At 37.9% G+C, this 26,758-nt stretch overlaps 1 protein-coding gene across 6 annotated transcripts in view; it reads right to left on the minus strand.

Annotated features, from left to right (window-relative positions):
* ABCC9 (ATP binding cassette subfamily C member 9) overlaps positions 1-26,758 on the minus strand; it is a 157,874-nt gene that overhangs the window by 57,108 nt on the left and 74,008 nt on the right. For 4 of the 6 annotated variants that reach the window (XM_027541508.1, XM_027541504.1, XM_027541505.1 and 1 more), the window contains 7 exons: positions 23,600-23,638; positions 22,124-22,225; positions 19,412-19,496; positions 17,315-17,395; positions 10,028-10,165; positions 9,777-9,902; positions 2,152-2,248 (listed from right to left, as the gene is read on the minus strand). In XM_027541508.1, coding sequence (XP_027397309.1) covers positions 2,152-2,248; positions 9,777-9,902; positions 10,028-10,165; positions 17,315-17,395; positions 19,412-19,496; positions 22,124-22,225; positions 23,600-23,638 — 668 coding nt within the window. The remainder of the gene's footprint in view (positions 1-2,151; positions 2,249-9,776; positions 9,903-10,027; positions 10,166-17,314; positions 17,396-19,411; positions 19,497-22,123; positions 22,226-23,599; positions 23,639-26,758) is intronic. The other 2 variants (XM_027541510.1, XM_027541509.1) reach the window with 1 other exon arrangement.

Consider the following 26,758-nt stretch of genomic DNA (forward strand, 5'->3'; position numbering starts at 1 on the left):
ACTCCACTACTGTAAAATGAGCAGGCTGTGAGTAGGAAAGATAGATAATTTGGTTTCTAAGCTATCAGACAACAGAGATCTAAGTATGGATATGATGGGAAGACTGGTCTATCATCAAGGATCTTCACATTTGAGCCAGATACAAAAGAGGAACAGACCTCAGCATTAGAACTGAGAAATGCTGTGCTTAGATGCTCAGTCATGTCCGACTCTTTGGGATCCCATAGATCCCAGGGTTAGCCTGCCAGGTTCCTCTGTCCATGGGGATTCTCCAGGCAAGAATACTGGAGTGGGTTGCCATGCCCTTCTCCAGGAGATCTTCGTAATGCAGGGATCAAACTCAGGTCTCCCGCATTGCTGGCAGATTCTTTACCATCTGAGCCACCAGGGAAGACCAGAACTGAAAAGGGGAAATGAAAAAGATCCACAGCTGCACATCCTTTTGTGATTTCAGAGGGTAAAGGACAAAGGGAAGATTGTAAACACTTCCAGAGAGAAAAGATATGTCATCAACAAAGAGTCATGCAATCACTATTATCAGATAGGAGGGATTAATGAACACTGGAATGCAGTAGATCCTTCAAATGTCTGAGGGAAAACAATTTTTACCTAGAATTCTGTACCAAATAAAGACATTTTCAGATATTCAAGGACAAAAAAATAAATAAATAAACAGGTGTCAGATAATCTACACTTTGGTGAGGGTGGGTCTGTGAGTGAAAGTTAGAAATTTGCATGATCAAAGAGGTAGACACTTGCAGATTGCTACCTTTCTCCTCAATATCCATTTTCTGTTTTCATATTAATTGAAATTTTACCTTTCCTATGGCTACCCAGCTAAAGTCAGCATTTCTTCACTTCCTCAGAACCTAGTCTGTCCACATGATGATCTAGTCAATGGTTAGTAGCAGAAACAATATGGGCAATTACTTTTCTTTCCCTTCCTGGTGGATTCAACAGACATAGAATAGCACCAGCAGCCTAGCAGGTGATAGTACTGTACTGGGATCTTTCTTATACATTTCCTCTTTTACTCTGAAACAAAAGTATCATTATCTTATTTTACACATGAACAATTGAATAAACACAGCAAGTCCAGGACAGAGTCAGCCCTGCAAATGCGGCGTTTACCCCTGACATACTGGAGAGAGTAACTGCAGTTCTAAAGGCTATCTGTTTACAGTACCAAACAGTCTCTTTTTTTTGGCTGCCCCGTGGGGCTTACAGGATCTTAGTTCCCTGACCAGAGATCGAATCTGGGGCCACAGCAGTGAAAACACTAACTACTGGACCAGCAGGGAAGTCCCCAAATATTCTTTTAAAACATTTTAAAATCTAAGAAATGGGAGTGAAAAATTCATTCATTCATTCCTTTACTCAATGAGTACTCACTGAAACCCTGAATAATTATCTGAAATGTAAAGATAGCACATTTTGGTGTCCTTCTGCTAGAAATGATAATCTTCTCTTCATTGGCCCGTGGAAATGTGGTCCTAGGCAAAATCCATGTAGGAAGACTGAAGTACAGTACACTTACTCTATGGACTTTTATGGTTTATCTTACAAACATCTTGGCAACAAATGTCAAAGCAATGTAACTATTTCATTTTATTCCTCAAATTTCCAGTAAACCTTTTTTCACCCACTGTATTTTATTAGATCCAGAAAATTGAAACACAACAAATAGCTTTCTAACTCTCTTATTCTTCATTGCTATATTATCATGACACCCCCGTAAAAACAGACTCAAGTATAAATCTTTCAAAGCAGTGTTTTCGCTGTATTCCCCATGTATTGTTTATTTCCCAAGGACTGACATTTTATTTTACTAGACCTTTGCAGTTTATCTGAACAAGGATCTAGACCCACTGTCCTGTCAGCTCTCACACACACAGCACAAAAACACTCGTACACACTGTGGGGAACCCCTCAAGATGCCTCGTTTGACAACATACACCTATTTACATACATCTATATACACATATTGATTTCACTCCTATTCCGTCCATTTTCAGTTTCATGTATTTGATTTTGCCTTCACCTCTCTGCAAAGTGGCTAGTCATTCTGTACTGACATAGACACACATCCATTGCCAAAGAAGACTTCCATATCCTATTACCCATTTGAATGTTTCTTTTTAAAAGATCTACCTTCGTCTTCATCCTCCAGTTGGGCTTTGGCCTCTCTTGAATACATGGCTCTTCGGAGTGTTTTCCTCTCTAAAGTTGTTTGGTCAGCTTCCATATCCTACAGGAAACACGGTGCTGTCATGCAAGGAGCTCACAGCCACAGGCAAGTTCTACTTACAGTCAATGACCCACATGTAGCAAATACCAACTGTTAGTTACCTTTCTGGGTCTGGAGCTCTCTGCTCAAGATGGATGGACAACTGCAGACATACGGACAACTCCTATCATAGGAGAAGGTGTGAAGTACCACTTGAGGCTTGTGGGAAATGTATCAGAGCTCAGAGGCATTAGGGCAGTAAGAAGCCAGGAAAAGTAGTAATGATGTGATAGAGCTGACCCCAGGGGCAGGTGGACACCTCTTCTAACCTTAAGCCTGGTCCCATCATTGCACCTTGTTTTGTTTTTATATCATCTTCATATACTCTTATAATTTTTCTGTGGACAAAACATGGTCCACTGGAGAAGGGAATGGCAAGCCACGTCAGTATTCTTGCCTCGGGAACTCCATGAATAGTATGAAAAGGCAAAAAGATAGGACAATGAAAGATGAACTCCCCAGGTCGGTAGGTGCCCAATATGCTACTGGAGATCAGTGGAGAAATAACTCCAGAAAGAATGAAGAGATGGAGCCAAAGAAACAGCAATACCCAGTTGTGGATTTGACTGGTAATGGAAGTAAAGTCTGATACTTTAAAGAGCAATAGTGCATAGGAATCTGGAATGTTAGGTCCATGAATCAAAGCAAATTGGAAGTGGTCAAACAGTTGGAAGTGGCAAGAGTGAACATCATAATTTAAGGAATCAGTGAACTAAATGGGACTGGAATAGGTGAATTTAACTCAGATGACCATTATATCTACTACTGTGGGCAGGAATCCCTTAGAAGAAATGGATAGCCATCATAGTCAACAAAAGAGTCTGAAATACAGTACTTGGATGCAATCTCAAAATGATAGAATGATCTATTCATTTCCAAGGCAAACCATTCAATATCATGGTAATCCAAGTCTATACCCCGACCAGTAATGCTGAAGAAGCTGAAGTTGAATGCTTCTATGAAGACCTACAAGACCTTCTAGAACTAACACCCAAAAAAGATGTCCTTTTCATTATAGGGGACTGGAATGCAAAAGTAGGAAGTCAAGAAACACCTGGAGTAACAGGCAAATTTGGCCTTGGAGTACAGATGAAGCAGGGCAAAGGCTAACAGAGTTTTGCCAAGAGAACGTACTGGTCATAGCAAACACCCTCTTCCAACACACAAGAGAAGACTCTACACATGGTTATCACCAGATGGTCAATACTGAAATCAGATTGATTATATTCTTTGCAGCCAAAGATGGAGAAGCTCAATATAGTCAGCAAAAACAAGACCGGGAGCTGACTGTGGCTCAGGTCATGAACTCCTTATTGCCAAATTCAGACTGAAATTGAAGAAAGTAGGGAAAACCACTAGACCATTCAGGTATGACCTAAATCAAATCCCTTGTGATTATACAGTGGAAGTGAGAAACAGATTCAAGGGACTAGATCTGATAGACAGAGTGCCTGATGAACTATGGACAGAGGTTCGTGACATTGTACAGGAGACAGGGATCAAGACCATCCCCAAGAAAAAAAATGCAAAAAGGCAAAATGGTTGTCTGAGGAGGACTTAGAAATAGCTGTGAAAAGAAGAGAAGCTAAAGGCAAAGGAGAAAAGGAAATATATACCCATCTGAATGCAAAATTCCAAAGAATAGCAAGGAGAGATAAGAAAGCCTTCCTCAGTGATCAGTGCAAAGAAATAGAGGAAGACAATAGAATAGGAAAGACTAGAGATCTCTTCAAGAAAATTAGAAGTACCAAGAAAACATTGCATGCAAAGATGGGCACAATAAAGGACAGAAATTGTATGGGCCTAACAGAAGCAGCCGGAGAAGGCAATGGCACCCCACTCCAGTACTCTTGCCTGGAAAATCCCATGGACGGAGGAGCCTGGTAGGCTGCAGTCCATGGGGTCGCTAGGGGTCGGACACAACTGAGCGACTTCACTTTCGCTTTCCACTTTCATGCACTGGAGAAAGAAATGGCAACCCACTCCAGTGTTCTTGCCAGGAGAATCCCAGGGATGGGGGAGCCTGGTGGGCTGCCATCTATGGGGTCGCACAGAGTCGGACACGACTGACGCGACTTAGCAGCAGCAGCAGCAGCAGCAACAGAAGCAGCGGAGAAGGCAATGACACCCCATTCCAGTACTCTTGCCTGGAAAATCCCATGGACAGAGGAGCCTGGTAGGCTGCAGTCCATGGGGTCACTAAGAGTCGGGCACGACTGAGTGACTTCATTTTCACTTTTCACTTTCATGCATTGGAGAAGGAAATGGCAACCTACTCCAGTGTTCTTGCCAGGAGAATCCCAGGGATGGGGGAGCCTGGTGGGCTGCCATCTATGGGGTCACACAGAGTTGGACATGACTGAAGCAACTTAGCAGCAGCAGCAGCAGCAACAGAAGCAGAAGACATTAAGAAGAACTGGCAAGAATACACAGAAGAAGTGTACAAAAAAGATCTTCACGACCCAGATAATCAAGATGGTGTGATCACTCACCTAGAGCCAGACATCCTGGAATGTGAAGTCAAGTGGGCCTTAGAAAGCATCACTATGAACAAAGCTAGTGGAGGTGATGGAATTCCAGTTGAGCTATTTCAAATCCTAAAAGATGATGTTGCGAAAGTGCTGCACTCAATATGCCAGCAAATTTGGAAAACTCAGCAGTGGCCACAGGACTGGAAAAGGTCAGTTTTCATTCTAGTCGCAAAGGCAATACCAAAGAATGCTCAAACTACTGCACAATTGCACTCATCTCACATGCTAGCAAAGTAATACTCAAAATTCTCCAAGCCAGACTTCAACAGTACATGAACCATGAAGTTCCATATGTTCAAGCTGGATTTAGAAAAGGCAGAGGAACCAGAGGTCAAACTGCCAACATCTGTTGGATCGTGTAAAAAGCAAGAAAGTTCCAGGAAAACATCTACTTTTGCTTTATTGACTATGCCAAAGCCTTTGACTGTGTAGATCACAACAAACTGTGAAATTCTGAAAGAGATAGGAATACCAGACCACCTGACCTGCCTCTTGAGAAATCTGTATGCAGGTCAGGAAGCAACAGTTAGAACTGGACATGGAACAACAGACTGGTTCCAAATAGGAAAAGGAGTACGTCAAGGCTGTATATTGTCACCCTGCTTATTTAACTTATATGCAGAGTACATCATGAGAAACACTGGGCTGGATGAAGCACAAGCTGGAATCAAGATTGCTGGGAGAAATATCAATAACCTCAGAAATACAGATGACACCATCCATATGGCAGAAATTGAAAAGGAGCTAAAGAACCTCTTGATGAAAGTGAAAGAGAAGGGTGAAAAAGTTGGCTTAAAACTCAACATTCAGAAAACTAAGATCATGGCATCTGGTCCCATCACTTCATGGCAAATAGATGGGGAAGCACTGGAAACAGTGACAGACTTTATTTTTTGGGCTCCAAAATCCTTGCAGATGATGACTGCAGCCATGAAATTAAAAGACACTTGCTCCTTAGAAGTAAAGTTATGACCAACTAGGCAGCATATTCAAAAGCAGAGACCTTCCTTTGCCAACAAAAGTCCATTTAGTCAAAGCTATGATTTTTCCAGTAGTTATGTATGTCTGTGAGAGTTGGACTGTAAAGAAAGCTGAGTGCCAAAGAATTGATTCTTTTGAACTGTGGTGTTGGAGAAGACTCTTGAGAGCCCCCTGGACTGCAAGGAGATCCAACCAGTCAATCTTAAAGGAAATCAGTCCTGAATATCCATTGGAGGGACTGATGCTGAAGCTGAAAGTCCCATTCTTTGGCCACCTGATGTGAAGAACTGACTCATTTGAAAAGACCCTGATGCTGGGGAAGATTGAAGGCGGGAGGAGAAGGGGATGACAGGATGAGTCGGTTGGATGGCATCAGTGACTCAGTGGACATGAGTTCGGGTGGACTCTGGGAGTTGGTGATGGACAGGGAGGCCTGGTGTGCTGCAGTGCATGGGGTCTAAAAGAGTTGGACACAATTGAGCAGCTGAACTGAACTGAACTTGTCTGAATTTTTCTAACGATTCATCAATGTTAACAAACATCTTCTTTTAAAACTGGAAGGTAGTTCTGGATTGGTTAAAGCACTGTTGGTCATACACTATTATGAATTATCAAATCAAGATGAATTTCTGACTGAGGATCTCACTCAGGGGATTCAAGAAAGAGACTTCAATAGAAACAAAAGGAAGGCGGGTTATTTTGAAGTAAAGGGAAAGGAGAGAAGGGAAGATGTCAAATACAAACTGCAAAATTTTAAGAGTTGCTCCAGACTCATCCTGTGCTAAGAAACAGAAAAGCGTTTTGTTTTCTCCAGTTCTCTGCTTCCAACATTCGTCCGTCTTGGCTTTGGAACTGGACTAGTAGCATCAGTTCAGTTACACTGTGGGTTAAATCAGCTTCCGCGGGACAGTCTGGGAAACTACCCGTATCTCTGCTTCTGTGGGGAAATGCATTCTGAGTTCCAAATAACTGACCCACTGACTTTTGGAATCGACAGTAAATTAAGGGCTTCCTGTACATGCTTTTATATATATATATATATATAATGTTTGTTACAGGGATAAACCAATAATTCTTTGATGATCAGTTCTAGATAGTGGTCCTGTTTTGTTTTTGTTTGGTCTCATACAATGTGTGATTTAGGAGACTTGCTATTCTAGAAAGCTCTGTTGCTTCCAAGTTCCTGCTTTACAAAAAAAAAGTAAGAGCAAAAGTGTCTCTTGAATAGCATTTTTCAGAGATAATTTCACATTAGCTTTTAATTGTGCCTAATGATGTGAAAAGCAATATTTGTACACTGTAAAGTATTTTTTGAGAGTAAACAAAATAAAAAAAGAACTGATCTTTTGTGGATAGTGTATTGAAATGAAATAAACCTGTACATGGGAAAACAGAGGATTTGGTTCTTTTTCAAATTGCCAATCTGTGTGAGCAAAAGAGTTATCGCCTTGGGGACTTTAATCTTAGTCATTTTCCTTAGGAGTAAAATGCTCATACTAAGCTCTGAGATTAAATATTTTAAATTGTTTTGATATATGGATTAAGTAAATACAAATTTAGTTTCACTTATCTAATACATAAGGCTTCCCAGGTGGCTCAGTGGTAAGGAAGCTGCCTGCCAAGCAGGAAATGTGGGTTTGATCCCTGGGTGGAGAAGATCCTCTGGAGAAGGAAATGGCAACTCACTCCAGTATTCTTGCCTGGAGAATCCCATGGATAGAGGAGCCCGGTGGGCTACAGTCCGTGGGGTCGCAAAAGAATCAGACACAACTAAGCGACTAAATGACAACAACAACAATCAAATACATATTTACTGAATGCCTGAGAAGAGTTGAATCAAAGTGAGCGTTGAAGGCTGAGGGAAGAAACATCCAAAAATGCTACTTTATTTTGCTTAATAATATTATGAAGATAATGGGTGATGCCATGCAAGGCAGAATTTTTAACAACATTTAAATCAGCTAAAAGTATTATCAACTTCTTCTCAAAGCTGTCATTACTATTCTCTTTAGCATATTTTTCCTATTATTCCTGAACCTTTAAACTGGCTGATCTGTCTAAAGACCAAAGATGGGATGTTTTGTGAATCCTTTAGTTTCACCTCCTCCACTTGCTTGATCTGCTCTGGTGCTAAGCCAGCTTTTCTCAACCTTGGCACTATTGACATTTTGGGTCAGAAAATCCTTTGTTGTGGGGGCTGTTCTGTACATCATAGAATGTTTAACAGCATGCTCTTTCCTCTACCCACTAGATGCCAGTAGCCCTTGCTGCCCTGTTGTGGGTAGCCATTCCCTTCAAGGGATCTTCCAGACCCAGAGATCAAACCCTGGTCTCCCACACTGCAGGCAGATTCTTTACTGTCTGAGCCACCAGGGAAGCCCTATAACCCTGTGATGTGTCTTTAACTATAGAACTATGGTATCTTGAGTGATCACTTCATTTCTAAACACAGTGTAACAGACTTTCTTCCTGGCTTGCAGTATTACTTCAAAATCAAGCCACAAGCACCCCCCTTTCTCTCTTGCGGTTTTTCCAGATTTTCTTTTCAAAGTAAACCATAAATGGTCCACTCCTTAAGCTTACATCATATTCTTTTGTCCCTGGCACCTAGACCACTGGAAAAAAATGTCATTTGGAGTCATCCCAGTAAGTTTATTATCAAGCATCTCACTGCATAATTTCTAAGTGAGCTCTTGCCAATTGTACACTGTAACGTTTTGATGAATATTCTCCTTTCAAAGGTTCTATGATTTGTCCTACTCTACTAAGACGTTGACATGCAGCTTTTCTTTCTTATTTTGAGACGTTTGTAATTGGCTTTTGATGTCTTTGGCAAGCTCACAGAAGACAGAGCAATCCGATGGTTTGTCTGACTTCTTATCTTTCTTCTGCTATTGAAACAAGATTATTTTTTTTTTCCTTTAAGAAATAATACATTTTAACTTCTTGACATTTTCAGAAATTTGCTGATATAAACATTTTCATTTTATAATGCTCATTCCTGACCAGGACTATTGAATTCTGGACTCTTTCTAGTCCCATAACTCAAGAGAAAACATTTTTAAAATTTACTAATTCAATTTACAATTTACCTCTCAACCATGATGATGGTTTTTCTTTCATCACACTCAATTGGTTTTCAACTCTGTTATCATTTCATTCAATATTATATTTACATCATATAAAAACATTACACTGGTATGAACCTGGGTTTAAATCCAATTGGTACAAAATATTATATATACTGTACAAGTTTAGGCAAGTTACTTAGATCTCTGAGCCTCAATTTTCCCATCTGTAAAAGTGAGATCATATTTTCTTTGCTTATTTCTCCTATTTTTTGCTTATTTTTTGAGAATTAGAAGAGACATGTAAAAAGGTTTTGTGGACTTTAAAACATGTAAAACGGTTTTGTGGACTTTAAAAACTATCTAAATGTAAAGTTTTACTGTCATTTCTTTCTGATTACCTTCCTTCACCTCCCCCAACTCTGTCCCAGGCATACTTAGCACTACACCCACAGCTAACCACTCTTCCTTCTTTCAAAATCATCTAAGATTTTGCTTTGCCCACAACCCTTCATTTGTAAGTGATGAATGAAAAACTCATATTGAAGGTGAGTAAAATAGGACATACATAAGGGAAAATAAGATATAATGAGGAAAGAGCATGCTTGAGCAAGTTTTAAATGCATATATGATTGTTTTAAACACACATATAATTATAATATGTCTCCAATTCAAATAAAAATCCTCTAAAGGGCTGAAAATAAAAGATATCATTAGAATTTTCTTAGTTTCAAAGTAGTTTATCAATTAATGGAATATAAATATACAATTATTTCATATTTAACATGAGATTATTATATAATCAAAAATTAAATGTAATACTTCTTTAAAAGTATTTTTAGTAATTTTGCACTGTATTTCTGACTCTTCTTAACTGAACTCTGAACTCTTCTAAATCTGAGCAATTACCTTTTCTAGTTCTTGATCCTGCCGATTCATTAGTGTTTTCCAATGTTCATAAAGCTCTACATCTTTGGTCTGAATATCCTTCAAAGTCCCTTCTCTTAGAACACTTCCATCTTTCATGGCTATGATCTAAGGAAAGCATATATTAGAATTAGGACAAAAATCCATAATTGGCCAATTGAATTATATTTATCTCAGGAAGCATTTATATAACTGGAATATAAAAATTCTTTTAATTTCTTTTAAACTCTTACCCAGTCAGCATGTGTTAGATATTGTAATTTGTGAGTCACAAGAACAAGTGTCCTCTTGTCATCTTGGAGAAATTTCAAAATTCCTTCCTGCATTAGGTGATCACTCAAGTGAATGTCCAAGGCAGAAAATGGATCATCCTACAACAAGTAAAATGGAGACATAATGAACAATTTGCATATTTTCTTTGTAATGAAATTCCTGCAGAAAACAGAAATACAAATAACTAAAGGCAAATTATCCCACAAAATTCAATTTATAATAAACAGACTCTGAATAGCTTTAAATGACAAAAAGTTACTAAATTAAAAATGAGGATTTTATTTTCCCTTTCACCTTAAAAATAATGTTGAAAGTAAATAACAATATTTGGAGTGGTTTGAATTCTTATATATAGAATCTCCAAGTTCAAAAGCCAACATCACCTGACAACCTATAACAATAAACCAAAACAAAGAATATGATAGTAGTTAAAGTTGACATCAATTCACTTTAGACATGAATAAAAACAGGCACAGACTCTGGACCAAGATGACAACATAGGAGGCTCCTGAATTTCCCTCCTGCCATGGACACACTGAATATACAGCTGGACATGGAGCAATTCCCTTTGGAACAGATCCAGAAACTGAGTGATTTCTACATTTTAAGTGACAGAAAAATACATCAAAACAGGTAGGAAAGGTTGAGACACATTCTCATCATAAACCCCACCTCTGGAAAATTCACAAATACGTGGAGATAAAACAAGATGTTCCTGAACAACCAATGGAGACACTGAAAGAGGAAATCAAATAATATCTTGAAACAAATGAAAATGAGACACAATGCATCAAAACTTATGGGAGGCAGCAAAACCAGTTCTAAGAGAATTTTATAGCATGGATTCCTACCTTAAGAAAAAAGAAAGACCTCAAATAACCTAACTTTACATCTCAAGAAACTAGAAAAACAAAGAACAAATTAAGCCCATAGTTCATGGAAGGAAGGAAATAACAAAGACCAGAATAGAAATACATAAAATACAGACTAAAGAGACAATAGGGAAGATTGATGAAACTAAATAAGTAAAATATACAAACACTTAACAAGACTCATTAGAAACAGGGTGGCTCAGATGGTAAACAATCTGCTTGCAAAGCAGGAGACCTGGTTTCAATCCTTGGGTTGGGAAGATTCCCTGGAGAAGGGAATGGCAACCCACTCTGGTATTCTTGCCTGGAGAATACCATGGACAGAGGAGCCTAGACGGCTACAGTCCACGGGGTCACAAAGAGTCAGACACAACTGAGCAATTAACACTTCCACTTTCACTAATAAGACTCACCAAAAAAAGTGGGAGGATTCAAATAAAACTATATGAAAGAGGCAACATTACAACTGTGACCACACAAATACAGACTCATGAGACTATTATGAACACCAACAAACTGGACACCTAAAAGACATGGATAAATTCCCAGAAAAAAAAAAAATCTACAAAAATTGAATCATGAAAAAATAGAAAATCTGAATAGACCAACTACTGATAAGGAGATTGAATTAGTAATCAAAAACACCTCAACAAACAAAAGCCCAGAACCAGATGGTTTCATTGGTGAATTCAATCAAACATATAAACTGGGATTAAACCAATCCTTCTCAAACCTTTTCAAAAAATAGAAGAAGAAAGTATACTTCCAAACATTTTACAAAGCTAGTATTACACTGATATTAAAACTAATGATTCCCTGATGCCAAAGACACCATACATACACAAAAAGAAAATTACCGACCAGTGTTTCTGATGAACACAGACGCAAACATCCTTGATGAAATATTAACAAGCCATATTCAACAGTCATTAAAAGATTCATACACCATGAATAAGTTGGATTATTCCAGGGATGCAAGGATAGTTCAACGTCTGCAAATCAATCAATATGATACACCACAATAATAAAATAAAGGATAAAAATCATATGATCAACTCAATAGAAGGACAAAATACATTTGCCAAATTCAACATTCAATCATGATAAAAACTTTGAATAGAATGGGTATAAAGAAAACATACCTCAACATAATAAAGATCATATATGACAAGCCCACAGCTAATACCACACTCAATGGTAAAAAGTTGAAAGCTTTCCCCTTAGGATCAGGAATAAGACAAGGATACCCAGTCTTACCACTTTTATTCAACACAGTACTGAAAGTTTAATACTATGGGGCTTACCAGGTGGCTTAGTGATAAAGAATCTGCCTGGCCGTACAGGAGACATGGGTTTGATTTCTGGGTCAGGAAGATCCCCTGGAGGAAGAAATGGCAACCCACTCCAGTATTCTTGCCTGGGAAATCCCGTGGACAAAGGAGCCCGGTGAGCTACAGTCCACAGGGTCCAAAGAATTGGACATCACTGAGTGACTGGGTCACAACAAACTGTGGAAAATTCGTAAAGAGATGGGAATATCAGACCACCTTACCTGCTTCCTGAGAAATCTGTATGCAGGTCAAGAAACAACAGTTAGAACTGAACATGGAACAACAGACTGGTTTCAAATAGGGAAAGGAGTATGTCAAGTTTGTATACTGTCACTATGCTTATTTAACTTATGTGCAGAGTATATCATGTGAAATGCCAGGCTGGATGAAGCACAAACTGGAATCAAGATTGCTGGGAGAAATGTCAATAGCCTCAGAAATGCAGATGATGCCACCCTTATGGCAGAAAGTGAAGAAGAACTAAATAGCCTTTTAATGAAAGTGAAAGAAGAGAGTGAAAAAGTTGGCTTAAAACTCAACATTCAGAAAACTAAGATCATGGCATCTGGTCCCATCACTTCATGGCAAATAGATGGGGAAACAACGGAAACAGTGACAGACTTTATTTTTGGGGCTCCAAAATCACTGCAGATGATGACTGCAGTCATGAAATTAAAAGACACTTGCTCCTTGGAAGAAGAGCTATGACCAACCTAGACAGCATATTAAAAAGAGACATTATTTTGCCAACAAAGGTCCATCTGTCAAAACTATGGTTTTTCCAGTAGTCATATATGAATGTGAGAGTCAGACATCCATAAAGAAAGCTGAGCACTGAAGAATTGATGTTTTTGAACTGTGGTGTTGGAGAAGACTCTTGAGAGTCCCTTGGACTGCAAGGAGATCCAACCAGTCAATCCTAAAAGAAATCAGTCCTGAATGCTCATTGGAAGGACTAATGTTGAAGCTGAAACTCCAATACTTTGGCCACCTGATGGGAAGAACTGACTCATTTGAAAAGACCCTGATGCTGGGAAAGATCGAAGAGGGGAGAAGGGGATGACAGAGGATGAAATGGTTGGATGACATCACGGACTCGATGGACATGAGTTTGAGCAAACTTCGGGAGCTGGTGATGCACAGGGAAGCCTGGTGTGCTGCAGTCCATGGGGTCGCAAAGAGTCGGACACGACTGAGAGACTGAACTGAATTGAAATGAACTGAGTGACTGGGCACACATACACTGGAAGTACTATGTCAGATCAATTAGTCAAGAAAAAGAAATGGCATCCAAATAGGAAAGGAAGAAGTTAAACTGTCTCTATGTACAGATACAATGTGGAAAGAGTAGTCTCTTCAATAATGATATTGGGGAAAGTAGACAGCAGTGTGAAAAAAAAAAAAAAAAAAAAACATGGGCCACTATTTTACATCATACACAAAAATGAACTCGAGTGGATTAAAGACACGAACCTAAGATCTGAAACCATAAAACTCTTAGAAGAAAACATAGTGGATAAGCTCTTTGATGTTGGTCTTGGCGATGCTTTTAAAATTTTAATACCAAAAACAAAGGCAACAAAAGCAAAAATAAATAAATAGAACTACGTCAAACTAAAACATCTCAGTCCATTAAAGAAAATCATCAACAAAATGAAAAGGCAACTTATGGAATGCGATGAAATGTTTGCAAATCATGTATCTTATAAGTAGTTAATGCCCCCAAATATAAAAACCTCATACAAATCAATAACAAAATATCCAAACAATCCAATTAAAAAATGGTCAAAGGATCTGAATAGATATTTTTTCCAAAAAAGTGAAAAAATGGCCAAAAGGTACATAATAGTACTCAACATCATTAATTATCATTAATATTAATATTATGATTTATCTGGGAAATACAAATCAAAACCACAAAGAGATATCACTTCATACCTGTTAGATTGGCTATTATCAAAAAGACAAGAAATAACTAATGTTGGTGAGAATGTGGAGAAAAAGGAATTTTTGCATTGTAGTTGGAAATATAAATTGTTGCAGCCACCATGGAAAAAAGTATGGAGGTGTAAAGGCTAATTTGATCAAGTTTAATTAGAGTTTACAGCAAAATCTAAAACCTTTCAACTAATTGTTTGTATGATCTTTATAGATAGATCTTTTAAAGATAGATGTAAGATCTTTATAGATAACAATAATGTCTCTTTCTCCTTTGTTTCCTGTGTACCCAGCACAGAAGATGGCTCTGATGACGCTCATTAAACACTGATGGATGGAAAGGAAGGGAGGGAGGGTAGGAGGGAGGGAGACAAAAAGAAAGCAAAAGACAACACAGTAACTTGAGAGTAATCATTAAAAGAAGAAAATAAGAAACAGCTGATCACAAAAACAGAAAAAAAGGAAAAGTACTCAAAAGATACGAAGTTCTAGCTCACACTCTGTCACTTACCAGCCATTAATTCTCAGGTAAGGCATTCCACCTTTCTATGTATAAGTTTCCTCTCTTCCCATGAGGAAACCACCTACCCTAGCAGCACCGTCATAAGAATCAAATGAGATAATACTGCGATTCAAAGTGCTTTGTGAATTTTTAAACAATCGAAGGGTAAAATATTGTTATCTAAGAGAAATTACTCAAACACATGAATTTGAGTAAACTCTGGGAGTTGGTGATAGACAGGGAGGCCTGGAGTGCTGCAGTCCATGGGGCTGCAAAGAGTAGGACACGACTGAGCGACTAAACTGAATTGATTGATCAATAGTATTCTGTTGCTGCTAAAACATTATTCAATTTTAGGCTGCTATGAAGAAAGTATAATATTTAGATCATAAGCTCCATTAGTTTTAAGACTGTCTGAGTTGATCAGAGTGCATCTAGAACACGTTTTTTCAAAGGGACCCTAACAAACACTATTATACTCAGAATTAAGAGAAGTTATAAAGATAACATAACTGTTGAAGAGTTAAAAATATTAAGCTTTATCAGCCTACAGAAAAGTAAATTATGGCAAGTTACAACAATAATATTAAAATATTGAGTTGAGTTACAACAATAATATTAAAAGAAATATATTTGCTGTTGCAGAAGCAGAATGGAAGCCAATTAATGGAAAATATACAGAAGCAGATTTTAAGCCCATAATAACTTTCCAATAATAAGAGCTATCTGAGGCAGGCAGAATAATGGTCCCCAAAGATGCCCATGTTCTAATTATCAGAACCTGTGACAATGATATCTGAATGGCAGATGTGCCTTTGCAGATACAGGCATATCTCATTTTATTGCAATTCATTTTATTGTGCTTCACAGACATTGCATTTTTTTTTTTAATTGAAGGTTTGTGGCAACCCTGTGTCCAGCAAGTCTATTACGCCGTTTCTCCAACATTTGCTCACTTCATGTCTCTGTGTCACATTTTGGTTGTTGATGCTGTTCAGTCGCTGAGTTGTGTTCAACTCTTTGCAAACCCACAGACTGCAGCATGCCAGACTTCCCTGTCCTTCACTATCTCCCAGAGTTTGCTCAAACTCATGTCCATTGAGTCAATGATGCCATCCAGCCATCTCACCCTCTGTCGTCCCCTTCTCCTCCTGCCTTCAATCTTTCCCAGCATCAGGGTCTTTTGCAATGAGTCAGTTCTTCGCATCAGGTTGCCAAAGTATTGGAGTTTCAGCTTCAGCATCCAGTCCTTCCAATGCATATTCAGAGTTGATTTTCTTCAGGATGGACTGATTTGATCTCCTTGTAGTCCAAGGGACTCTCAAGAGTCTTCTCCAACACTACAGTTCAAAAGTATCCCTTCTTCGGCACTCAGCCTTATTTATAGTCCAACTCTCACATCCATACATGACTACTGGAAAAACCATATCTTTGAATAGACAGACCTTTGTTGGCAAAGTAATGTCTCTGCTTTTTAATATGATTTCTAGGTTTATCATAGCTTTTTTTTTTTCCCCAAGGAGCAAGTGTCTTTTAATTTCATGGATGCAGTCACCATTCACAGTGATTTTTGGAGTCCAAGAAAATAAAATCTGAAGTGATGAAAAATGAAGTGATGGGACTGGATGCATGATCTTAGTCTTTTTAATGTTCAGTTTTAACAGGTTACTGCTAGATCCTGCTATGTCTTTTACAGTGTTGTTTTCTGGAAATTTTGGGGGCAGGAATTCTTAGAGACATTAACCTGAAGTGCACTTCCAGTACTATGCCCAAATTCTACTTTCATACCCGTAATGGATCCAAAATTCTGGAGTGCGAAACTCTAAAATCAAGCCACTTTCTGAAGATGTTCATTAGATGGAGTGAAAAGTTTAAAGGTCGGAGAACCAGATATACACATGGTTGACACATGCACAGAAGGAGAAGGCGGAGGAAGGATGGATTTACATAGCCTGCTGGTCTCTAGGTACTGTCTAGTTGTACACTAAGTGATTTTTGCTACAATCTGCTGGAGGAATAAAACTAGAGTAAATTCATAATCAATACCATCATCCATTTTTATTTGTATATCCATAGGTTATCAACCCAGGATATACTACAGAATCATCTACAGAGCTTTTTTAAGATATAGATTCTAGACTCTGTCTTTATAGATAGTGATTTAGTAGATCTAGGCTGGTATCAAGATTTTTAAGAATAATTTCAGAAAACTTTACAGATAAACCTTAACCACAGCCTGAGTTGCATACTTACTAACCCTTATGCCCACCAAAAGTATATTTTCCAGCCCTTCTTTCTACCAGCAAATATAAATGAGAAGACTTATAATCCTGTCCAGTTCATTCAGCACCATCCACACCTTTTCATCAATGATCCTCATGGTTTAAGAACTCATAGAAGCAATCATTTGGGAACCTCAGTCCCTCGGGGTCCTTCACTCACGTCTTACATGTTGATTTGATTTGTACTTTGAGGATTTGTTTTGCCTTAATTCTCTGTGATTTCACAAGTTAAATCTTTCCTTGAGTTACTTATCTCCTTAAAGACTCATTTGTCCAGAGAGAAAGATGAAGTAGAAAGAAAGGGAAGACCATACATTCTTACCAAAAAGACAATGTTGGTATTTTGATAGAGAGCTCGGGCCACACAGATTCTTTGCCTCTGACCTCCACTCAGGTTGATGCCCTAGAGAAGAAATACCCAGTAACATCCACCATTTACAGTAGTAAATAATCTGCTGGTTAAAAAAAAATTCCCTAAAAATACAAACTTCTCTTTAAAAACCTTAAATTAATTTTAATTTATTTATTATATAAATTTAATAAATTTATGTAGTTTATTAATTAAACAGTGATAACATCGGGAAGATAAAAACGCAAGCTTTCTAGTGGTCAACACTTGAATTATATTAAGATCATCTTTGACTGATAACATTAATCTTCTTTTCACTCTGATAGTTGGCTCTGCTGTACAAAAATATTAGTAATGAAAAACCAAAATGAGTGCTGAAGACTGGAAGTAATCTCAAATTGTTTCTGGTTTCATGAATTGTGTCTGTAGTATGCTTAATACATGTCTCTTAAATTCAATATTATAAGTTGTGTTCAAGTGAGCTTCCCTGGTGGCTCAGAGGTTAAAGCGTCTGCCTGCAATGCAGGAGACTTGGGTTCGATCCCTGGGTCGGGAAGATCCCCCTGGAGAAGGAACTGGCAACCCACTCCACTATTCTTGCCTGGAGAATCCCCTGGACAGAGGAGCCTAGTGGGCTACAGTCCACAGGGTCGCAAAGAGTCGGACGTGACTGAGTGACTTCACTTTCTTTCAAGTGAGCTATACAGCAGTATGCTTTTATAATCAAGTGTTAATTATACAAATGTGAAAAACTACTATTTACTGAGCACTTAGTATGTGATGAAACTCCAGTACTTTGGCCACCTCATGTGTAGAGTTGACTCATTGGAAAAGACTCTGATGCTGGGAGGGATTGGGGGCCGGAGGAGAAGGGGACGACAGAGGATGAGATGGCTGGGTGGCATCACTGACTCAATGGATGTGAGTCTGAGTGAACTCCGGGAGTTGGTGATGGACAGGGAGGCCTGGCGTGCTGCGATTCATGGGGTCGCAAAGAGTTGGACACGACTGAGTGACTGAACTGAACTGAACTAGTATGTGATGAGCTTCCCTGGTGGCTCAGATGGTAAAGAATCTGCCTGCAATGTGGGAGACCCGGGTTTAATCCTGGGTCTGGAAGATCCCCTGGAGAAGGCAATGGCTAGCCACTCCAGTATTCTTGCCTGGAGAATTCCTTGCACAAATGAGCTACAGTCCATGGAGTTGCAAAGAGTCAGACATGACTGAGCAACTAACACTTTAGTAAAATGTGTCAGGCTGCTGTATATGGCTTTCCATTCCTTATTTCTCTTATCAGAGCAATATCAATGTATTGCTCTCCACATGGAAACTAAGGCTTAGAGAAGTTCAGGTCATGTTCTTAAACACTATACCATGCTGCAATAAAAAATAGCAACGAATAACACAGATGACAGAGTCAGACCAATCTCAACTGTCCCAGTGACTCTGACCAGGCAAGTTCTTTAACCTTTCTCTCCCCTGGTTTTCTCAGCTGCAATACGCAGATAACAAACACCTATGTAACAGATATGTTGTAAAAGCAAATAATGCATATAAAGTCTTTTGCTTAGTATTTGACCCTATAAGAGTCAAACACTTTAGCCAACATTGTTATAAAGATTATATACAGGTATAAATATTTTTCGGCTAGTTGGAACAGTATGACGCCAATGTAAAACCTGTTTATACAAAGCAAAAGGAACACTTAAACAAGAATAAATGGATGTTGACAAGAGTGGAAAAAGTTGTCGGAAGCAATCTTGGTTTCCAAACCAATTTAAAGTAAACTCCAAGTTAAGTAAAAATACATTTGATCAAAAGCAGGGACTGGTTCTTTTCCCTTGAGAACTCCTGAGTGGCTAGCAAAATGTGAAGTTCATGTTAGTTACTCAATACATCCTTAAAAGAGTGGCATCAGGAATTCCTGTGCTTCTGTTTCTAGAACTTGTCACTAGGAAAACATAATTCCGGTGCTCTCAGATTTTTTAAATTTTCCATTAAAGGTTAAAGATAACTGGAAGGCTTTTCTGGATTTGTGTTCATTGTGTAATTACACTACACATAGCTCACCCTCTCTCCAATTTCAGTTTGGTCTCCAAATGGTAGTAAGTCGATATCTGGTTGAAGAGAACAGGCGTCTGTGACCGCTTTGTACCTGTGGAAGAGGTGGTTTTAAGTTTTTACATCACGATTAATATACTGCCCATAAACCAAGTCCCAGGTTCAATGTCTCGGAAGCTGAAATAAAACACTTATTGAAGAATTTAGTATATTCTAGCCTCTACTTTAGGCTTGCAGATACAAAGACAAATAGATACTGGTTCCCACTCTTGTGAAACTATTGTATAGCACAGGGAACTATATCCAATTTTTTGTAATAACCTATAATGGAAAATAATCTGAAAAAGAATAGATATACACACAACCAAATCACTTTGCTGTATACTTGAAACTAACATGACATTGTTAGTTAATTATACTTCAATGAAAACTGGTTAAAAAATAAAAAACAACTATTAAATGTGGCAGAAAATTGACACAGAAACATACGATACAAATGTACCTTATTAGGTACGGTAGATGGGTAGTTACAAAGTGCTCCTAGAATATGCAGGAAGGAATGACTAAGAAATAAGTGACATCTTTGCAGAGGAGGTGATTTGTGAGGTGTCTGCAGAAAGATGAACTGTAATTTTCCAGGAATGACAATGAGCGGAGAGAGAAAGGAACTGTACGACAGTGGACAAGTTCATGGTATGCATGAAGGATAAGAGGAGCCTCACTGGGGCTAGAGCATGGGTTATGGGGCGGGGTGAAGTGGGGACAGGGGAGAGGAATCTGTGTCCACACTCATGATGCTGAAGAGAGAAGAAAACAGAAATCGATAAGGACTGACATAAAGTTGACCTAAGGCTGGATCTGGAAACTGGGGTTGACTGGAAATTCAAGGAAGCATGGAGACCGGGAATTCTGGGGAAAATATCAATGGTTTCATTTTCTCAATCACCTGGTCTTAAAATATTTGAGTGATTTTGTTTTTAAATTGGGGTATAGGTGCTGTACAATGTTGTGTTAATTTCTGCTGTACTACAAAGTGAACCAGCTATGTGTACGCGTGTATCTTCTCCCTCTTGGTCCTGCATCCCATCCCACCTCCATCCCACCCATCTAGGTCATCACAGAGCACCAAGCTGAGCTTCCTGAGCTACACAGCAGCTTCCCATTAGCTATCTGTTTTAGACGTGGCAGTGTATACGTCAGTGCTACTCTTTCAATTCATCCCCCAGCTCCCCGCCACTATGTCCACACATTTGTTCTCTAAATCTGAGTCTCTATTCCTGCCCTGCAAATAGGTTCATCTGTACCACTTTTCTAGATTCCACGTGATTCTTCCATTTTCTTCTCCCATTCTTATTCCAGAATGCTGTCAGCCATCTCTTTTTCTTCCGTTTCTACAGTCACTGCCAAATATTGACAACAAACACAGCATGCCCAGATCATTTGCCCAACAACCTTCTAAATGTCTTTTTGCTCTTAATTCAGATTCACCTTATATAAATCTGTCATGATATGGGCAGATCACATTTACTTTGTGAGTCCTCTTTCTAACACTTTGCTGGGCGTCTGGAAAATTCAGATTTATATTGGTTGGCTTTTAAGGCACTTTACTGCCCATCTCAGCCTTCCTTCACAATGGAGTTTGCCACTGTCAATGTACACAGATCCCTTTCTGTCTGGTTTACTCCCAGGCCCCAAGCAATCCCATGTAATTTGAATTTTTCCTCCCACACTTTCCTCTCCCCTCCCCCTTCCTCATGCCTCTCCCCAGGTCTAATTCTCCTTAACTCTCAGGACCCTGCTTTGAGTCTTAGGACACTCCCTACCCCTCGTGAAGGTGGCTTCAGGAAAGGGTCTTGCCTTTGCACACTCCAGTGGATGTTTGGAAGTGAAAATGAAAGTGTCAGTCACTCAGTTGTGCCCAACTCTTTGAGACCCATGGACTGTAGCCCACCAAGCTCCTCTGTCCATGGAATTCTCCAGGCAAGAATACTTGAGTGGGTAGTCATTCCCTGCTCCAATGGGTGTTTAGAAGATGATTGAAAGAAGACATACTCTGGCTGCTCTGAGTAATCAGAACTCTCAGATCCCATATTCCTTCTCTTATTTTTCCATGGTTAACCCTCCTTCTGCAACATACTGGGATTTTTCTTCTGTTTACCAACAACCTCAGCACCACCCTCACCATGCACCCCCCGCCCCCCCCTACACACACAACCTCTGTTTCGGCTGTTTATTTTTGTTGTACAAATTGTTCTCAGTAAGTGCATACGATGGGCTGAATCCCAGTGAGGCTTCTCTTACAAAAGTTGACTTAATAGACCTGGTGATGAGGAAAGAAGCAGGGCAAACAGAGAAGAAAGGAAGTCCTGATACAAAGATTTAAGAACGAGGGGATGGGTGGGAGGAAGGATAAACTGGGATATTGGGATTGATATACACGTACTACTATGCATAAAATAGATATCAAGCATCTGCTGTACAGCACAGTGAACTCTATTCAATACTCTGTAATGGCTTATACGGGAAAGGAATCTTTAAAAACGTGGATATATGTATACTAAAACTGGTTCACTCTGCTGTACACCTGAAACTAACATAACACCATAAATCAACTATATTCCAATAATTTTTTTTAGAAAACACTCCAGAAACTGTGAACCAAACATAGGGATTAGAAATAGTTGTTCTTTTTAGTTCTAAATTTTATACATTCAAAATTACCTCTGCTTGTTGAAAGGACTTCCAAAGGTAATATTTTCTTCTACTGTAGCATTTAATAGCCAAGGCTTTTGAGCTGCATAAGCCACAGAATACCTGTTCCTACTGGAAAATGGAAAAGAAAAACAAAATACCAAAATTACCCAAGAGTGCTGTGCTGTGCCTGTACTTTTGTATAACTAAGGAAAATGAAAGTTGATAAAATATCTCAAAGACAGAAATGAAGAATTTCTAAAAGAATATTTTAATGACCATCAACCTTATTAATTAGTAGTTAAATATTCCACTAAATTAAATATTAGTAGTTAAATATTCCACTAAATTAAATATTAGTAGTTAAATATTCCACTAAATTAAAAAAATTAAATTTTTACAATAATTTAAATAACAGTTAACTCTAAAAGCCACAGATATTTTACTTCATATTAAAAGCACTCTACATTAACTATGAATTTTACAGGAATACCTTTAAAAGGGATGTGAACTGATACTGTAATTATGTGTTTGTGGTTTACTCACATGAACATATTTTAAGGTAAGAGATAATGTAAATATTTCAAAGCAAAGAATAATTTTGAGGAGTCTATTTCAACAATGTAATAAATACACATTTAAAAACCATGTATTTCAATACATATTGAAGCAGTTTATTTTTAAAAAATCATAGTCTCCTCCCTGTGCCCCACTTTTTGGCTTGCAAACTCTACCAGATGTCCATACATCATATTTTAATTTGCAGTAATTAGGAAAATGCATGTGAGTTGAAGATAAAGAGGATGATGAGCTTGGGGTAAGGAAGGGGTCAGCTTAAAATTCACACTTTCATAGTTAGTTATGGTCTGTAAGTACTAATTTAGGAATTAAGGTTAAAAGAGAATAAAGTGTAGAAAAAAGGTAGTTAGAAATGCCCAGTGATCATCCTGAAACATAACGTCTTAGGCATTTAGAGGGCATGATAATATATAGTATGCTGGTAGTCTCTCAGATAACCATCTGTGCATTAAAACAGTGGTTCCCAACCTCTGGCACATCTGCTTCCCTCCTGCCCCCACCCTCATTCTTTAAGGTTTTCTTTTCTTTTTTTCTTTAAATAGATGAAGTACTTGGTTCTCCAGTTCTAGCTTACAGGCAGATTTCATCACTGTTTAACTCATAAATAATATACATAATAATTCTTTCATATTTATTTTATGAAACCCCAAATCCAATTTGCTAAGAACTGTTGAGTTTTAGTCAAAGTTGAGATCTGCGTGACTCAACAATTGACATGTTGGGCCATTTAGTTCAGCAAATTAATTCTTTTAGCAGCTTCCAGATGTTGGGAACTACTGCGATCAGAAATTTACTAGTCCATTGTAATAAACAACTTTGTATATTATCAGAATGAATAAAATGATTAGGAGTAAGAAATGGAATATCAGGAAAAGTCTGAGGAAGGTAGTTATTCTTATTAAATGCAGATTAAAGTAGAAATAATACCTTCTGGTCGCTTCAAAAGAAGGTTCAGTTTCATTTACACTGCAAGTATGGCAAACAACGTTCATTAATTATGAAATATAAATATAGGATGAATGCGTGTACATATCAGGTAAGAGATAAATATTGTATATATTAAATAGCTACACTTTCAAATGGTTGTTGATACTAATCCCAAAGACAAACCAGATAAATGACAGTCTTCTTTTATATCCTCATCAACTAGGAAATAATTAAGCTTCCAAAAGATAGCACTGTTCTCCATACAAAATTTGGGTTCACACAATAGCCGTATTCTAGCCCCAACTTTGCTCCAACTAGCTGTATAAGTTTGGATAACCTTTATGGAATATTTTCCTAGTCTATATTAGAATTTGATATCTCCAGGCACTCCCTACTGTTAAAATTCAAATTTAATCTATTTAAATTCCTTATTAGTTACCCTAAGGCAAGAGAGGAAGAAATACTTTTTATACTCTAAACTTGAAGGGTTGAGACCCAGCCTGGCCCTTAAGGAACTGGAAAGAAAGACAGACCTGCATATAGGACATTGTAACATTTGGGTATAATTAATTACTGATTTATATGCTTAATGTAAAATGAGGCATTTGACTAATTAAATTTAGTTATACCTATACCAATGGGAAAAATATACCTAAGGACTTATTGATTTTATTATTCTAAATTTTAATATTTTAGGTGAACTCCATCATTTCTGAAATACCTGAATTCAAAACATGTCAGGTAGAAAATCCCCTTCTGGAAAATAGCATCCAATTTTTTGCATGCAGGGTTTGCGTGTACTTTCCTTCAACAGTAAAAGTTAAAACTTGGTATTCTACCAGCTTCCAAGTTCATGGTTGGAATCTTATGGAATGGGAAAGAGTGACTTCTGCAAGCTGAAATCAGGAACAGTATTCGGAAGAAGGAAAGCTAGATGTGGACACAAAGATGCTATATCGTGTCTGATCCAGGAAAGCTGACTCATTGTGTTATTATCCCTTCATGCCCGGCAAAGTCTTAGAGTAATTGAGCCACTGCTATAAAGGCAGTTACACTAAGACATCAGAAAATAGACCACCACAACAGATGGGGTCTGACAGGATGGCTGATGGCATGGGCAAGGTGGAAGAAAAAGTAAGGGAAGCCAGAGATAAATGATGGTTATGTCTTATATAATTACTGGGATTATTACATATTCTGGACTCCCTCCCTGGACCATCCAACAGGTGAAGTGTTTTATTGAGTTCTAGTTCCTGGGATATCAGTAGGAATTATTATTTATCATGACAACTAGGAAAAGACAACTTTAATCAGGCAGAACATTTGCTTTTCAACAAATACAGAGCACACCAGATGCAAGAGCAAGAACCCTGGCTTTCCGACAAGCTTGTAGAATTTTTAAGTCCCTCCCTCATCTCTCTCTTCTTTCTCTTCTGGGGCTACTGCATGTCAGGCTACACTAAAGGTAGCAATTGCCGAGGAGGCATCTATATTTAGATGAATTTTGTGTACCAAGTTCTATCCATGTAGGTCTGTCCTGCATGAGGACCAGTGCCTTCTCTCCAGTCCAAAGTAAATATTCCTTCCTGCAATAGGACAGGGTACTTTACGGCACTTTGTTCCTGCCAACCATGAGGGCACATTTAAAAATAAAATTCATGCAACCAGAGATACAGGCAATGATGAAAGAATGACAGCAAGGGGCTTGGTACTTTACCATACCATTTACTGTTTCACTTTATTTTGTCTTGAAAAAAACAGCAAACAATTCAGTCCAAGGTAAAGTACTTCTCAGCATTTACACAAAATCAACCGATCAATATGAATAATTTCTAAATTAGCTTTATTCTAATAACATTTATATAACTTTCCTTATTGGAATAGGTGCAACAGTTTTTTTCCCAGAATAAGGAGTTATTTTAAATAACTCTTTAAAAAAAGGTCAGCATCCTCTAAGCATTCTTGATTTGAAAATATATTTTATCAGAAAATCATGGATATCATGGGAAAAAATTAAGTAGTTCTTGTAAATAAAGAAAAATAGAATTTTTTTATTAGCTTATCCAATTTTTAGGGGTTAGTTTTTATTGTGTGTGTGTCAGAGCCAACCCAAATATTTTTTGAAGAAAAGTTTAGCCCTTTCTGCTATGGAGAGATGGGATATTCTTAAGGCAAGTATTCATAAAGAGATGATTTTTAAATTATAGTGATTTTATAAATACTTAGAATTTTCTTAAATCCTTTCTCATATTTTCATTTTATTGACTCTGACTTTAAGATATAACCTTTTCTTAACTTTTTAAAAATTAGGATTTATGGGAGATATTTCTTTTCTATTTCTTAAAAAAAAAATCTTAACCTTTATTAAGTATATGTCTGTTTTTATCTCATACTTCCCTCTTTGACTAGCTTCCATGGAACTCAGAGTAGAATTTGTGGCCTATGTTATATAAATATGCAGGACTCCAATACATGCATTTCTACCTATTAATTACTCAGATTATTATTTAAACCTTATTTTCTTTCTTGATATCTTTGTTTTCCAAGCTTTATTATATATGTTTTATTAAATAAAATACTTTACAACTTTTAAGAAATCAGGCTATAAATGGTATAAATTTGTCTAAAAAATATATATGTATACATATATACATATATGTATCTTGTTTAGAAAACTCAATAAATAAACAGACTGTATAAAATGCTTTCCTAATTCCCAAATCATTTATTTATCTATTAACAAAATGATAATAATTCTTAATGATAATACTGGGAGTGAATTTGGCCCAGGTAGAGTAATTCTAGAGAAGATTAGATCATAAGAACATTCTAGAGGTATGAAAATAAAATCTCAAGCTTTTTCTGTCATGGTCTCTAATTCTTTCTGTTTTAATGCTAATGAAACCAGGTAAAAACAAAACCCAAATAACTTCATTATGGCCATACATGTCACATGATATAATTTAATTCAGTAAAACTTGCTCCTCAAAACCTGCATCCATCCAAGATGGAAGGTGACGGTGGTAGGGCACATGTCACACAGCATCTGGCTTTAGTGATCAACAGGCCCCCCGAGTGAACGAAACTGCAAGGGGCAGTTATTCACCGAGCTCACTGCTGGATACATACTAAACGGTTTCACATCTACAACTGCAACAG

This window comes from Bos indicus x Bos taurus, chromosome 5 (genome assembly GCF_003369695.1).
Source record: "Bos indicus x Bos taurus breed Angus x Brahman F1 hybrid chromosome 5, Bos_hybrid_MaternalHap_v2.0, whole genome shotgun sequence".
NCBI classification, from domain to species: domain Eukaryota; kingdom Metazoa; phylum Chordata; class Mammalia; order Artiodactyla; family Bovidae; genus Bos; species Bos indicus x Bos taurus.